Below are 17478 nucleotides of genomic sequence, written 5' to 3'. Positions count from 1 at the left end.
CTGTAGCTGCCTGCATTCTACGAGTTGTTCTGCTGAAGATTAAGAAGGAATCGACCAAGGATTGTGAAATTGAGAGGTCTTCCTCGATCTTGATTCGATCATTTACAAACATTCAGAGAATCGCAAAGATTGCTCTGTTATTGCCTGAGTCAAAGTTACCGAACTGGTAGACCCCAGAAAGGTACAGGGAATGAGTCGATCTCTGAGCTGTTACTGAATAATGTCCAAACCAGATCTCTTCACCATTTCAAGTCAGGTACATAAAACTTTAAAACTAAGTCAGTAACACAAACATGACAAAAGGGATATTTCTCCAGTCATGAACCTGAACTAAGACTGCTGAGGCAGCAATTCATTCAGCCAGACAATAGCCACACTGGATTTAAGACTTGCACCAAATGATTCATGATACCCCCAATTCCATTAAAAAAGTATTTCATATGCACTCAATGTCCATTTTGCAGAAAAACATGAAAACACAGTTTCCAAATAGGATGTTGCTGTTTATGCATGCAATCAGCAGGACATCATCTATGCTTCAAAGGCCTGTACCAAAAGAGAGGTGTGCCAGCACAGCAACCACTGACACTTAAGGAGAATGATGCTAGAAATTATCAAAGCAACCTCAAATCTGGCATAGAAGACTTGAATCAAAAGTGTAGCTTCAAGGAAGCATTTCACAACTTTAGGCCGATACCTGGTCTATGATTTTTCCAGTAGTGATTATGGGAAGAATTTCATCAAGGTGCTTATGTGCAAACTCCACTGGGTCCAATTTCATCTTGAGAAGCAAAGCTGGCCAGAGGCCAGATTGGGCGCCTACAGGAAGGTAAAAGAAGAGGAAAGAATGATCTAACTACAAAAACTGGGAAACAAATCAATAGTTATGCGAAATACAAAACCATGGATACATTCTAAAGAATCACACATTTATACACACCAGCTAAAATTGCCCTTGGCACAACCCCCATGCACCTTCCTTGAACAGTGGGTGAGACAACGCCCCCACGCAGACACTGCAGCCAGACCCACACATCCACCTTCTTGCTATGATCGCGTCTTCCGACCCGTACAGATGGACAATCACCTATAAGCCTAAAGCCCATAACCATGAACAAACTCCACATACACATGCCCCACCAAGAAAAGAAAAAGTAACACCCACACACAACTTCAAAGGGGACATAATTTACTCATGTAGCAAAAAACACCATTAGAAAAGTTTGCATACACAGCAAAACATTGCTTACCTGCTGCAATGATCTTTCTGGTGAATATGTTTAGCTAAATGCAGATTCCTCGCCTGTAGAATAATCCTAGGAGTCAGACTGGGTTTGGAAACCCCAAAGTTCTCAAGTCGCCAGTAGGGGGTGCTGGCTTCATTCCAATACCTGGAAGTGATGTCGGATGTAGTCACCAAGGCCATACTGCACCTTTCCTGACACGGAACCTATATTTTCCAAGCCTTCCATTTGAGTGGATGGACAGACATTAAGTAGTTAAGGTCCAAACTTGAATTGGGGCCCTATTTACTTTCCCTAAAACACTTCCATAGAACACGGAGGCAGGCAGTAACAGCGAGCAATCTACAGGTATATAGAATATCCACAGAAAGATTGTTACTACAGGTAAGTAATATGTTCTTCTGATGGATTCTTCCACCGGCAAATTCTCCACCTGTAGAATATATTCCAAAGCAGAAGTCTTCCCTGGGGAAGAATAGAGGATAGTTAGATAAGGAAGTCCTGCAGAACTGCTGTGACGAAGTGGCTGTCCTTATGCATTTCTAAATTTAGGCTGCAATACTCAGCAAAAGTGTCTAGGGATGCCCATGTAGGTACCTTGCAGATCTCTGCAATATGAGGCTGAAGATTTTGCCCTTGTGGAATGAGTGCTGAACCCTTCTGAGTGTTCTTTATCGGCCAAGGCATAGCAGGTCTTGATGCAAAGGATGATCCATCTGGATAGCCTCGCAGTACCCGACGGAGAGCTAGTCATCCAGTCGCATATCCTCACATGGCAAGTAAGAAACTGACCACCCACCAAGGATCCAACCTATGAAGCTGCTCCTTCTAATTTGTGTGGTGGTGTAGGGGATAAAATATCAGTAGGGTGATGGACTGACCTATGTAAAAGGAGTCCGTACTTTGGGAAGAAAAGCAGCTCTGGACAGAACTCAAGGACTGTAATTTACTGACCCATCTCACCAAGGAAATTGCTAACAAAAATTATTATTTTTTTTTTTTTTTTTATTTTTTTTTTTAAGGTTTACATCTGCGACTGGCAACTGTGAAGGTGGTTAAACGGAGACCCCACCAAAAACTTGACTATAAGATCAAAGTTGCAATGGGACACAAAAAGGGGATTGGCAGGTAAAAATTAGTTAACCCCTTCAGAAAACGTATCACAGTAGGAAATCTGAACATGAAAGGTAGATCTGGGAAACAGAGGAACGGCAAAAATGCTTTAACTGAGGCAACAGCAGACCGCCTCTGGGCTAGGAAGAGAGTGAACTTTAGGATCTGTGAAAAATGACACTGATTAGGAACTATGCTCCTGTCTGCCAACCATGAAAGAAAGCTGTCCCATCTTCCAGAATAAACAGATTTTTGTGAAGCAGCGATTAGCTGACAGGATTATGTCGACCACCTCCAAGCGAAGCTTAAAGGAGCTTAAATGTCCCCACTCAATCTCTAGGCAAGAAGGTGAAGGCCTTGGAAATTTGGGCAATGCACCATTCCACCAGACAGAAAGAAGATCTGCCCTGAATGGCAGCTTGAGCATGGGATATAGGGATACACGCCTAATGTCTTTACACAACACCTTCCTGTGCCAATTTGGAGTCATTAAAATAACTTGTGTCCAGTCTTGCTTAACTAAAGAAATCAAGGGGTAGGGGCATGCACTGCATTTGAAAGTTTCATCTCAACTGAAATATGTTTCCCAAGACTCACCTCAACCTATATTGGAAGGCACAGAACTGCTGGCATTGAGCATTTTCAGAGGAGGTGAACAAGTCCACTTGAGGAGCGCCCCACTGCGTGAAGCTGGCCTGGACTACCTCCAGCAGGAGACAACTCATGATCTGCAAGATATTGCCAGCTCAGGCTGTCAGTTCCCTAGAAGGTAATTGGCTGTTAACTAGATCCCTTGGTAGTGTGCCCAAGTCCATAGCTTTAATGCCTCTAGACAAAGGAGAAAGGACCATACCTCCCCCTTGTTTGATCATGTACATTACTGTCAAATTGTCCGTCACAAACCGACCTTGGATGACGTTGAGGAAGGACTGAAGCGCCAGCCGAATTGCAAACAGTTACAACCGTTTGATGGAAAGCATATGCTACTCTGGAAACCAGACGCCTCTGATTTCCAAGACTACCATAGGGTGTAGGTATCCGTCACTACCTTGCTCACACTTGGAGGGGGACTGAAGGCCTTCTCATTGTGCAGGTTTGACTCGCTCCCCTTCTAAACTACATCCGCTGTAGATCTCGGGGAGACTACGATGAAGACTGACAGATATCTCCCATGCTGCAACCACTGCCTGTGGCGGTACCCTTACTAATTCCTCTTATGAACGTGGAAATATAAGTCCAGCAGCACGAGTGACACCATCCAGTCACAAGATTACAAAAACACCCGAGCTAGGATCGGCATCTTGAACTTCTTCCTGAGGAAGAAATTAAAGTCCCTGAGGTCTAGGATTGGACGCAGATCATCCTCCTCTTTGGGAACAACGGAATGGGAGTAACATCCTTGTCCAATTTCCTGCTCTGGCACTAAATCCAGAGCTCCCGTCAAGAGGAGTGCTGCCACTTCTTGTTGCAGGAAAAAGAGATGGTCTGGCTACAGGGGAGATGTTGGGGGCAATGGTGAGGTTGAGCTTAAAGGATGAGCCCTACTTAGGTTTGGAGGAGTAAACCAGACCTGCGTTCCTGGTGGTGAGAAAGCAGAAAAGAAGGAGGTAGTAGATTGATCCTTGGCCCTTGCCCCCCAGTTCTGACTCCGTACTGCATCACCAGTGAACTTTGGGGGTGCGCGGTCTGAGTGCTGGGACTGGTGCTTATGGAAGGAAAATTTCCTCGAGACCACTAGAAAATGCTTAAGCTGGTGGAAGTCCCTAGTAGGTAAAGGTTGTTGGAGACCCAAGGATCAGGTTGTGGACTTGCTTGCTTTGAAGATTTACAATGCAAAGTCAGCTTTATCCCTGATCATGTGAGCTCCATAAAAGAGGAGATACATTAAATTAGCCTGCAAATTTGAAAAGAAGCTGAAGGTTCGAAGCTAGGTGGGTCACCTCAGAGAGACGGAGGTACCCATAATGTATGCCACAGAGTGGGCCATGTCCCATTAGTCATGGGTGAATCGCAACAGGAGACGGGTGGCATTCAGGGACTCGAACACCAGACTGGCCACTGCAAAAGTGTATTCCCCCTACATTCCAGACGGTTTGACTGTCAGTAGGTACAGAAGGGAAGGTGCCAGAATTGCCCAGAGGAGCAGTATGCGTGTATGGCGAGGCTTCCTGGAGACAGCATTGCAGAAAGGAAGGGAGGATACCCTGATGCGGGACAGTAGCGCTTTGCCAACAACCTGTAGACCACAATTGTGGAGGTGGCCTTCTCTTATGCTGCAATCATCAGATCCAGCAAGGCAGCGTTGAAGGGCAGTAGGGGTTCTGACGTGGGTGCAGCTGAGGAGTACTTTAGTGAGGACATTTGTCTTGCCATCCACAGTTGGAAGCTGAAGCTCTAGTACCGTAGCAGCTTTTCTGACCACTGAGTGAAATGACATAACTACTGGGGTAGGATGCCCTGCTACATATTAAATCTTCATCTCCAGGGAGGTGTCCAAACCACTGGCCAATGACACGCTTGCCAATACCCTATCACCATCATCGGAAATACCAAAGGCAGATAGAATGGGAATCAGTAATAGACATCTGTCCCTCACAGTCCCTATGAAGCTTGAAGCCCGGATGCTTTGGAGCAGACTTCTGAACCGCACTGAAATGAATTTTATGTGAGGAAAACTCACAGCTCTCTGGCTAGAGCAAGCTCTGGATCCCTGTTGAAAGTGCTGAATAAGGGGGACTGACATTGTTTTGCCAGGGTGAGAACTAAATGGCTTTGGTTATGTCATCTGACTTTACTTCCACCGTTGACATGAAGCCGGCACACCCTACCAGCAACTTTAGAGCTTTGCGGGATTTTATTTACAGGCGAGGAATCTGTAGGTAGAAGTATCCATGGGAAAGGTTGATGTTGGAGAACCTTCAATGTTTCGTGTAAATATCATAACATACTATTTTTTTATAGCATCACTGCTGCCTACACGTTACAGGAATTCATACAAATGCCTGATTCAGTGTCCTCAAGTTAAAGGCTGCTGTAGTCCTCTCATGTGCATACAAATCCTCACAAGATAAGGCACTTCTTCCCCATACTTCTGAGATGCACTCATTGCTGAGATCAAGCACACAGTTCACAAAACCTCCTTCCATATGGCTGTAAATGCACTTGTGCTTCACCTATAGATGGGTGGTGTGCCAAAATCAGCAGCTCCTTTGCAAGTTTCTCTGCCTCTGGGCTTTCTGGCTCTAGCCCAGGCACATTAGCAATGACATTAAGCGTTTCCTGAAGAACACGAGGGGGCACATATGCTTTCCCCAATTCAGAGAGCTCCCCTGACTCCGTGACCAACACCTCTGGAGGCAACACCTGGGGAGCAACCAAGACAGAGAGAGACCTCAATTAAAAAAAAAACAGAGACCAGGAAGAAGAAGGTGCAAAACAAACTGAAGGGTACGGAGAAGCCAAAAAGAAACAACAAGCATTGGCAAAGCCAATAGTTCTGCTTACACATACAATCACAGACATTCACAAATGTAGCTGACATGTACTGCATGCACCAATTCAGTTTATCACATTAAAGCCTGACCTACGGACTGACTTTGAAAATTCTGGAGAAAAGGTATCCATAAAGGATTGCTTTTTGTGCAGAATGCATATTGCAGATAAACCATTCAATTTGGCAAACTGTGATGATCTATTTAAGTTTCCAGATGTGAAATAGTACCTCATGTATTCAGTGGGTAGCACTTCTTGGAAGGTGGATTAATACATCATATAGCCAACAGTATAAGGTAAGAGAGTAAAACTTTACTGGGCAGACAACGTCCACTCTATATTTAAAGTAAATTAGCAACATTGCATCAGCAAACAGCTGTGATATCAGGCCAGACCCAAAAACAACATATGAAGTCAGCTTAGTGCTGCTGCCCGAGGAAGACGATTTAGACTGCTCAAGAGACTAAACAGATGTGAGGGGGATATAAACACCTAAACTGGGTAATTTCCATAGAACATACCTTATGAGTATTCAGAACAGTTTTAAGTTCTCCCAAGAGTCCATCTGCAAGCCGAAATCCACCCAGTGAAGAGAGCAGCTTCTTGACTGTTTGCTGGGCCAGCTTACGCACTCGCCAGGAACGGTTGAGTAGCACTGAGAGCAGCGTGCGGTGATAAGGCCTGCAACCAGAAGGAGAGCAATGTAAATGGTCAAGATGTTAGAGGTGTGACCTTGAAATACAAGCAGCCAGAATAAGCAGAAGTGTATTGCATGCAATGTTTTCCTTGTTCCGTATGGAAAATGTTACTTGCCAAGTATGCATCTGTTTGTGGCATTTAGTGCTGTAGATTCATATGCTTAGCATAAGTCTGCCATCTAGTGTTGGGCTCGGCAGTGTGCAAGTTGTTTTTCGTCAATGAAGTATGTTTGAGTCACGAGGTGTAGTGCCTCCTCATCTTCCTTGCAATACACATGGTACTTGACTCCATTTGCTAGATTGCTTACCACTTGACAGGTGAGGATTGAGTGTGAAGGATGATGTATCCTAGTGAGATGACCATGCAAAAATATTATAATGTTTAATGTAGATAACCACAAACAGATGCTCAATGGGTCAGTTACATTTTCCATTTGATGGCATATGTGGCTGTAGGATATACAAGCTTCGCATAGCCTGTAAAGCAGTTTTCCTGTGGGAGCTGGGCTCCTGGTCACTTGGTCACTTGCTCAGGGCAAATGGGGAAGTAGAGTAGAGTAGAGATTGCACTGCCAGGGGCACTCGGGCGGCTGGGTGCAGGGTGCTTTTGAGCAGTCAGGCTCCCAATATATTGCAGAGGAGAAGCTCAAGAACGAACAAAGGCTGCAAGCTCGGGACGAAGATTCGTCAGGTGTGACCACCACTTCGAGAGGTAAGTTGGGTAGTTGGAGGATAGGTAGGCACCCAGAAGTTGGGCACAGGAGGCCGCTGGGTGCAGGGGTGCCTTTTGGTGTCGGGAAATCTTACCCTCTGCAGGTCGCGGTTGGAGGGGTCCCTGCTTCTGAGGCTGCAGGCATCGTCAGGAGGGTCGAGGTGGGTCCTTGGGTGCCAGATTCGGGGTCACAGTCGGCAGGGGGTCGTCCTCGTGGTCTTTGTCCACTCCAGCACAGGCCAGGCTTGGCGGGTGCAGAGTGTGCAGGGTTTGCTGTACCTGGCTGATGCCAGGGTTCAGTTACTTGCTTTGAGCAGTACCACTGCTCGTGGGAGTCCCAGTTGCTTAGAGTCATAAGGTAGCCAGGTCCTACGGGTTTTGTGAGGTTACTGGCCACTGGAGATGCCGGGGTTTAGCAGGAACAGGTTCAAGGGTCGACAGGCTGGTAGGGCCGGGGCCAAAGAGTTGGTGTCTTCCTCTTGTTAGCAGCTGCACGGCAGGTCTTCTCGTTTCTTGATCTTCTTTGCTGTTTCGGAATCTGGATCTGAGGAAGGAAGGTTCAGGGTGCCCCTAAATACTAAATTTAGGGGCGTTACAGGTAGGTAAAGGGCAGGGACCACTGGGTCCCTGGGGTGGGTACACCCCCTCTCCTGCCACTCTCCTGTGGGAGGGGGGCAGTAGCCTAGTCCTGATTGGGCAGGGCTTCCCATCTTCAAGATGGCGAGAGACCGGAGATGTGCTTCACCTCGGCTCCCCCACCTGAGGGGTGGGGTTGGCAGAGGCTGTCACACCCCCTTTCCTTCCTTGGGGTTTCCGGCCAGTCTTCCCGCCAGAGTGGGGGTCAGAACCGGTAGGGGCCAGTTGCTGAGTACAGCAAGTAGTCTGAAGAAGCTCACAAAGGCGGCATGCCTTTGAAGCTTCCCCTGCCCATCCTGGGGGAGGAGACCTAGCACCTCTTCCAGGATGTGCATTGTTGCAGGCCTAGGAGAACGGATGGCTCTCTACCCAGGGGTCCAGCAACATGTCTGCTGTGTGGCAGCCTAGGCAGCCCCTCAGACAAGATGTGGATTGTAGGTTATGCTCAGGGGGCATCTCTATATGCCCTCTGTCGTGCATTTTACATTAAATCCCACACTGGCATCAGTGCGGGTTTAATGTGCTGAGAAGTTGGATACCAAACTTCTCAGTCTTCAGTGGAGCCATCATGGTGCTGTGGAGTTTGTGTTGACGATCTCCCAGCACCATATACTCTTTAATGGCAGCACTGCACTTGCAGTGCCCAGGAATGGACCTGGGTGCTGTAGGGGCACAGGGCTCATGCACCTGCAGCCACACCACTGGCATAGTGCACCCAGCTAGAGGGGTGGCTGATGTATGCCAGGGCAGTGTGTGTTGTAGGCATAGCACACAGGGATGTGTGCCATGTCAACTCTGTTTTGTTCTGTACCCAGATACTCAGACTGCAAGGCAAGTGTGTGTGTGTGTCAGGGTACAGGGCCTCTAAGGGTGGCACAATAAGCGCTGCATCCCTTAGGGGCCTTCCCTGGTCAAAAGGCCCTGGGTATCTAGTGTACCATTTACCAGGGGCTGACATGTGGCCAGAGATGCCAGTTGGGTTTAGGTTTCAGCACAGTTTTAGGGAAGGAACATAGGCCCTGGGTACCTGATTGACTGAGTGTGCCCTGGGCCCCTGCCAAAGTACATTCAGCAAAAAGTGGGGGCATACCATGCAAGAAAGATGGCACTTTCTCACACACCACTGCAGAGTGTGGTAAGCTTGACGGCTGATCAACACTAGATCTTGTAGCTGACCTTCTACTTCAGTCCATTGATGCGCTAAATATTCTTGCAAAGGGTGCATTTTGAGTCTGGCATGAGGTACTATGGCTATGCATGTTGCCTAGGAGGTGAATGACGGTTCTCACTTCATTTGCCAATGAGGTTGAAATTGTGGAATAAGTGCTTTGAAGGACTGAAATTTGCAGCATTTGGGTAAGCTATTCCGATGTGCGAGTTGAGGATAGCTCCTAGGTAAGGTATCTGAAGGGGCTGCAGGCGAGATTTGACTGAATAGATAATGAAACCTAGTTGGTGGAGTACGTTTATGGTAGTTTGAGAGTGTTGTAAACAGTTTTGATGAGTATTGTTGTTGATGAGTCAATCATCCAGATAAGAGAAAACATGGATGTTTTACCTGCATGAGCTGCTACTATAGCTAAGCACTTAGTAAACTCCCTGGGGCGGTGTCGACTGCGAATGGAAGCCCTTTGAACTGAAAATGTCCCTTTAGCAAGAATTTGAGGTATTTGCAATGTGCTGGATGAATTGGAATGTGGAAGTAGGCGTCCATGAGGTCCAGTGCAGCCATGAAGTCGCCTTGCTGTAGTAGCGGAATTACATCTTGAAGTGTGACTATGTGGAAGTGCTCTGAAAGAATATACCTGTTAAGGGGTCCGAGGTCGATGATTGGTCTGACACACCCACTCTTTTTGGAGATAAGGAAATTAGGTGAATAGACCCCTGTGCCTTGGTGTAATGCCACAAATTGTATTGCTCCCTTTTGTAGAAGAGCTTGAACTTCCTCTTTGAGCAGTTGTTGATGGTTTTGGGACAGTCTCTGGCTGCAAGGTAGAATGTTTGGAGGTGTGGAAGTGAGTTCCAGGCAACAACTATGCTGGATAATATCCAACACCCATTAGTCGGATGTGATATTACTCCATGTGGAAAAGAACTGCTGTAGTCTTCCCCCCGACAGGTGTAATGTGATCGGGGGAATGGTGGGCAAGTCAAGGCTTGGTGCTGGAGGTGGAAGGTTTGGTAAAACCTCCTCTACCTCTGCCTAGAGAATGGTTTCCCCTATTGAACCTATAGTATCCTTTGGGTCGGATATCTGAGTGCGTGTCTTATAAGAGGTGGATGCCTCAGGGGAGGTTGTTTTGGACCCTCCATGATTGAATCAGCAGCGAAAGGAGCTACATTGTGCTGGTATTTGCAACACTATTATCACTTTTGTCTCGTTACCTTTTTTTATCTTTTCTAGAAGGGAATCTACCTGGGGCCCAAAAAGATGTTCGCCGTGGGAGGGCTAACAAGTTCAGCAGAATTTCAGGTTTAAAACCGGATACCCTTAACCAGGCATGTCTCCTGAGAAGGAGGCTTAAATTAATGCCTCTAGCTGCTGAATCAGCTGCTTCAAGTGCGTATCGTATGGTTGTGTTGGATATGAGTTTGCCCTCTAAAGAAATCTGGTATGCCCTTTTGCGCTGCTCTATGAGAGGCTTCTTGTGAGGGCTCAAAACTTCTCCATGTGGGTCGGGCTCCTCCCATACATCTGATTGGCTTTTGCGTGTGTCTTTCAGTAATGAAAGCACGCAAATGGCCAAAGGCGGTGCATGTCCCACCTCTTCTTCAAATGTTCACTCCCATGGCGTTTTGCTATAGGGAGGGGACAGTGGCGCGCAGGCTGGCAGCTGCATTCCTCCCTCGTCGTGTATCATGTTACTAATTAAACACAGCACGGTCGCTTTCTCTTTCGCGGCTGCGGTTGTTGTTTTGGGTGGGCTTTTTGCTCTTGTTTTTTTTTTTTTGCATACAGAAATGAAACACTTTTCACGGACACAAACAAGGTGGAAGAACAACAGTGGCGTGTCCGCGAACACTGGAAACGCTAGTGTTTTCACTTGCAAAGGGGCAGAGGCGTCGGTTTTAAAATGTGACACTCCTCAAGGGCGCTCTTCCCAGGAACTAGACTCCAAAGTGTTTTCTGTAAGCTGTTGTCAACGGTTTAACTGATTGCAGCGAGCCCCACTTAACTCCCCCTCTCGAAAATCCTTTTATTCTTTGTTTTCACGGGCAGCTCACTTCCGTTTGCAAATTAAATATCCAAATATCTGACTCTCGACTAGCAGATTGCATTCAGGGGCGGAGGGGGGGGTTCCCCTTTCTTTGCACAGCGTGCGGACACCGACTCCAGTTGTACGGATGGTGTGTGGTCAACTTAGAAGGCAGTGGGGAGAAAACGGCTTCATTCAGTGATTACTCCCAGGCAGGACCAACCAGAGCACAAATAGTTTGGTATATTTATTTTGAAGGTTTTTTTAGCTGATGTTTTTGCCGACATATAAATGAAATATTAAGTCAGATAGCTACAATGTAATTTCTTTTTTATTTTTATCATTGCACCCATCCCGAGTGCCTGCATTACAGCTACGGAGATGCAAATCGTAATGTATGCAGCCCAAATGGAATGTCCCTTTCTCATCCCGCATTTCCATATGCAATGGCGATGTTTCCATCTACTTTTACAGCCAATTATGAAGGACCAACCGCTACTCGATTGGTTCACACATTTCCAACAAAATGCATTAAAACGGTTCTGTCAGCATGTTCCATTGAGCTCTGCGTTCGGTGTAAAAAAATACTTTTCAAGCCGATCAAATTTATCAAAACATAAAGCCACTTTTAAAACCTGGCTCTGCTTGGTCAGCTGTGCTTAGACAAATTATGGCAGATCAAGAACTAAATTAGTGGCTGGGGAAATAACACAGCGCCCTGATCAATGGGAAGCACCACGCTGCTGTTCATGCAAATATTTATGAGCGAGGAGGCGATGCTAACCCCACAATAGAAGTGTCCTTATGTTACCGGGATAACCTTTCAATATCAAGTGCGGCGGGGGGGGGGGGGGGGGGGGGGGGAGGGGACGGGAAGGGGGGGGGGGTGATATTGTAACTGCAACAGTTTCATTGGTTTTAATAGTATTATTATTACTAACAGCAATGTTATTACAATCACATTATTGTCATCGATAGCAGTATGATTGTCATCATTTTGTCATCATCATCTTTAGCGGTTTGCAATGCACTTGTGACAACACAACATGGTTTTTTTTGTTTTATATAGCAAAAACTCGACCCAAAGGTATCAGAGCGCTTTACATGAGCACCAGTTACCAGCAGAGGGGGGCGAGTATGCAGGAATGCATTCAGGGGTGAAGGCGTGTGAGAAAGTGCCATCTTTCTTGCATGGTATGCCCCCACTTTTTGCTAAATTGCTGAATGTACTTCGATTGAGTGTACCCTGGGTTCCTGCCAATCAGGTGCCCAGGGCCTATGTTCCTTCCTTAAACCACACAAACTCCAAATTGGCAAACCCTAGCCACATGTCAGCCCCTAGTAAATGGTACCCTAGGTACCCAGGGCCTTGTGGCCAGGGAAGGCCTCTAAGGGCTGCAGCACTCATTGTGCCATCCTCAGAGGCCCTGTACCCTTACACACACACTGCCCTTGCAGGCTGAGTGTCTGGGTGCAGGACAAAACAAAGAGTCGACATGGCACACATCACTGTGTACCATGCCCATCACCTACACTGCCAAGGCATATGTCAGCCACCCCTCTAGCTGGGTGCATTACGCCTATGGTGTGGGCACAGGAGCAGGAGCCCTGTGCCCCTACAGTACCCGGGTCCATTCCTGGGCACTGTAAGTGCAGTGCTGTCATTTAAGAGTACATGGTGCTGAGAGCTTGTCAAACACGAGCTCCACAGCACCATATTGGAAACACTGAAGCCTGGGAAGTTTGGTATCAAACTTCTCAGCACATTGAACCCACACTGATGCCAGTGTAGGATTTAATGTACTAAGCACCCCAGAGGGCATCTTAGAGATGCCCCCGTACAGCTAACTTACAATCCACGTCTGCTCTGAGGCTGCCCAGGCTGCCACACAGCAGACACGTTGCTGGACCCCTGGGGTGGGAGAGCCCCTGCTCTCCCGGGCCTGCAACAATGCACATCCTGGGTGAGGTGAGAAATCTCCTCCCCCAGGATGAGCAAAGGGAAGCTTCAAAGGCAGGCCGCCATTTGGAGTTTCCCCAGGCCACTGCAACCCCCCACTCTGGCGGGAAGCTTGGCCGGAAATCCCATACAAGGACAGGGGATGTGCCAGCCTGCCCACCCCACCCCTCAGGTGGGGGAGGCGAGGTGAAGCACATCTCCGGGCTCTCGCCATCTTGAAGATGGGAGGCCCTACCCTATCAGGATTAGGCTACTGCCCCCCTCCCACAGGAGAGAGGCAGGATAGGGGGTGTACCCACCCCAGGACAAGGACCCATTGGTCCCTGGCCTTCACCTACCTGTAACGCCCCTAAATCTAGTATTTAGGGGCACCCTGAACCTTCCTTCCTTAGATTCCAGATAGAAAATTACAAGAAGAGCAAGAAGAACAAAGACCTGCCCTGCAGCTGCTTAAAAGAGAAGAAGACACCAACTGCTTAGGCCCCAGCCCTACCGGCCTGTCGACTCTCGAACCTGCACCAGCGCGGCATTCCTCGTGGCCAGCAACCTCACCAACCCCGGAGGACCTGGCTACCTTTTGGCTCTAAGCCCCTGGGACTCCCATGAGTAGAGGCTCTACTCAAGAAACCTATTTTTAACCCCTGGCAGCAGCCCGGAACCGCGGACCCAACACACTCTGCACCAGCCAAGCCTGGCCAGTGCCGGAGTGGACAAAGACCCAGAGGACGACCCCACGGCGACTGTGACCCCGAGTCCGGCACCCAAGGACCCCCCCTCGACATCCCGGAAGAAGCCTGCAGCCTCAGAACCAAGTGCCACCCCAACCGCAATCAACCAGAGGGTAAGATTCCCGACGTCAAAAGGCACCCCTGCACCCTGCGGCCCCCTGTGCCCAATCCCGGGGTACCCACCTAACCTACAACTACCCAACTTACCTCTCGAAGTGGTGGTGGCACCTGAAACATCCTCGTCCCGAGCCTGCAGCCTTTTTCCAAACCGGAACATTCCCATTGATTTCCATTGAGCGCCCGAAGGCTCAAAAGCACCCTGCACCCAGCCGCCCGAGTGGCCCTGGCAGTGCCCTCTCTACACTAACCTACTTCCCCACTTGCCCTGAGTAAGTGACCAGGAGCCCAGCTCCCACAGCCGCGTGGCTTGCCAGACAGCAGCCACCAACCAAGGCCCCCCTATCCCTCGTAGGATAACATTGGGCCTAACTCTCTCTGCACCCGGCCGTCCTGAAACCGCTGAGGGTGAACCAACTGTACCTACCTGACACTGGGGGACCCCTGAGTCCATGCCCGGAATTTCAACTCTGCCAGTCGAGTACTTACCCTTAAACCGCTAACTTCATTTTCCTCATAGGGTAACATTGACTGGCTTTTTCTTCAAAAATCTTCTAAGTGTGAACTTTTCAAAACTGCAAAAATTCACCAAAAATCAGCCAAGTGACAAAAACGAATTTACTCACCTGCTCCTAGGTGAGCTCCCAGTGCTGGATCTTGGTGCCCAGCCCTGACCCTGAAAAGTGTTCACAACTATACTTACCTCTAACTCATTTTTGTCCCATAGGAAACCATTGTCTGCTTTTCTGTGAAATTTCTTCTAAGTGTCTATTTTTGCAAATTTGAAATATTCTTTTAAAATCGTACCATTTCTGCAAACGAAATTACTTACCTGTTTTTGATAAGGACCCCAGTCCTGGGTCTAGGTACCCAGTCCTGGATTACTAAAGTAACGATAAAGTACTCTACCTGCAATTTGAATTTCTTGCCATAGAGATCCATTGAATGTTTTCTTTGAAATATTTTCTAAGTGCTAACTTTTGAAATAGCTAAATATTATTTAAAAATCATTACAGTTATTAAGTCGACTTTCATCACTTGATTCTGAATACTGACCCAAGGCTGGTTCTAGGAGCCAGACCTGGAATTCCAAAAGTAATCTGAAAAGTAATTTATTACAAATAACCTGAAGTTACCATTGAGCTCAATGCATTGTTATGTTTAGGAAATAGGATTGTTTATTGCAACCAACTGTGACTGTTTACACAAATTTATTGCTTAAGACAAAAGTATTTATATTCAACCTCTCATTCTGAGAAAGTATATTTTTACCCCCTTTGTGGTTCTAAAAATAAAACAAGCATCTATTTTATATATATAAACCATTGGCCTAGAGTTCAGTTATTGAGTGTGTGAAACCATTTGCTGACTGAGTGTGTACAATAAATGCTTTACACTGTCCTCTGGTACTGCCTTACTGCTCGACCAAGCTACCACTTTTGTGAGTAAGGTCATACCTAACTTTGACCTCTATCAGCCTCTGGGGGACTGTGGACTCTGTACACCCTGTACCTATTAGGGAACAGTATATACAGAGCCACTTTCTCACAAGGCGTTTAATGTGTGGCATGAGAAGTGGACACAGTATCACTTTATTATAACTTTTCAACATGATGCACAGCAGCCACACTGCTCTACAACATAGCTTGAAGACATTGCATGCGTTGTAAAGGCATCTACGTGGAAAGGGCATGCTCTGGCTAAACACTTATAAAGTCTCAAAGGCGAGACCTATTGGCTATGCCAATGCTTGTTTATGTTCCTATGGGAGATTATGGAGAATATCCTCAATATCAACCTATCGTAGCGTGATAAGAGATCAATGGTGTTTGCAATACTCCAATGGTTGGCAGACTGCGGTGCCAATCTCTTATCCGCAACATCTACACTTTTACTTTCTTTATCTGGTGGGGCGCCTCACAATATGTTTGAGAGCCTGAGAGTAAGAACCCTGGATCTAATTGGGTCATTAAAAAGGTCCTCAGTGCGCCTGGGCATACCATTGAGCATAGGGAGGTATTGCGTCGGAAGCTGAGAGTACGTGACAGTCTCTGATTAGAAGACATCCTCTAATGGTTTAGTGTGGAGTGGCGCTTTGTAGAAGTGGCTGCCCTACTTATAAGTAGTGGTGTCATCAGGAGGGGAAGGTTTGATGGGTAGAGATCCGGATCTGTGTTTTGTGTCGATCTGCATCATATGACTCCCAGTCATCTGAAGGAGAGAAGTGAACCCTTGGATGATTCAGTAGTGGTAAGTGTGTGTGCACAGGAGGCAGTGGTGATGGACTGATGTGCAGTGGACAAGTGGCTTAATCCACCCTCTTTTTTTCTTCAGAGGAACATCAACTGCCTCCTCAAAAGACAGTTGCCTTTTAGCATGCTGTGCCCCTGAATGGGGAAGCCTGGTGAGGCTACGTCCTGTATCTCGAATCATCAGCAGATTTTGCCGAGGTGTCCAATTCTTGATTAAGTATCTCGAGTACTAGTTGCACAATGTCTTGAGAATGCATCGAAGATGTGTGTTTTGTCAGCTCTGATGTCGATTTATGCAGGGGCCGAAGGTTTTGGCTCAGACGCTGAGTTTTCTGTGCCAAATTGGAGTTTTTTGGTTCCAAAGATTTTGGTGCCGAAAGTCTGCTCAAGCCTGATAAGGAGGGTTTCGGCACCGAAGGATGGCTTAAATCCGATGCTGTCAGAAACCCCTCATCTTGCTGCATTATGAATTCAATAAAACATTCTCTTACCCCTTTCAAATCGCTTGTGAGTCGATACCCACACTGGAAAAGATTGACTCCTTCCTTGAGAGCCTCTCTTCGATGTATGGTGCGTCGAATGTCGCATGCGGCGATTAAGGGACTAGACTCGACCGCGCCCGCTTCCTGTAGAGGTGCTCGGTCTAGTCGTTTTTTCCCGAGACGCTTTTGAGTCAATAATGCGCCTGCGCGCTTCTCGCGCGGCGCACTTCAACTGAGGAGATTGTTCTGACTGGAGCGTTTTTCTAGCGCGTTTCAGTTGTGATGAGAATTTACAGAGAACTTTAGCCAGCGTTGGAGAATACATCCAGGAAAGTGAAAACGGATTTCATAGTGTTCTGGCAGTTGCTCTCACCTGTCATTGGCTTCGACAGGAGGGAATTGAGGCAAGGTCATCTGTTCCCGAGAAGATCGCCTTTAGAATTAAAGGAGCCTGACAGATGTTGAGGGGCTTGGATCGGTGACCTGCTGTCTAGGCTGTTTTTTCGATGCCGAGCCGCGACTAGATGTTTCGGATGCAGCCGGTCGGCAGTTGTGGCCCAATTACAGTCTTTGGCTCATGTGATGGGTGAGGCTTTGCTGTTGTGGTCAGGTTGAAGGGGGCACAGTACTCATAAGTTGTTGCCCTGGAGTTATGTTGTGTAACGTATAGTTTCTTACCTGTCGGTGTAGTTTTGCAGCTTGAATTTTCTGGATTCACATACTGTGCATTATTCCACCATCTAGTGGTTGGGTCCGGAAATGTTAAACTATGTCCTATTCTTTCCTCTTTTTGAGTCTCGCCTGAGACAGCGCATGTTGTCTCTTTGAGACATTTAGTAAGTGGCTT

General features: G+C 47.3%; 1 protein-coding gene across 2 annotated transcripts in view; it reads right to left on the bottom strand.

Moving 5' to 3' along the window:
* Positions 1-17478, bottom strand: part of GCN1 (GCN1 activator of EIF2AK4) — a 693936-nt gene that overhangs the window by 365436 nt on the left and 311022 nt on the right. The window contains exons 18-20 of one of the 2 annotated variants that reach the window (XM_085633485.1): positions 6371-6530; positions 5531-5720; positions 698-819 (exon numbers count right to left, since the gene is read on the bottom strand). In XM_085633485.1, the coding sequence (XP_085489611.1) occupies positions 698-819; positions 5531-5720; positions 6371-6530 (472 nt within the window). Of the gene's footprint in view, positions 1-697; positions 824-5530; positions 5721-6370; positions 6531-17478 lie in introns of both variants that reach the window. The other variant, XM_085633484.1, reaches the window with a different exon arrangement.

The sequence above is a fragment of the Triturus cristatus genome, chromosome 11 (assembly GCF_964204655.1).
Source record: "Triturus cristatus chromosome 11, aTriCri1.1, whole genome shotgun sequence".
Taxonomy (NCBI): domain Eukaryota; kingdom Metazoa; phylum Chordata; class Amphibia; order Caudata; family Salamandridae; genus Triturus; species Triturus cristatus.
The sequence above is the reverse complement of the archived record's forward strand: the minus strand, read 5'-3'. Positions and strand labels throughout refer to the sequence as shown.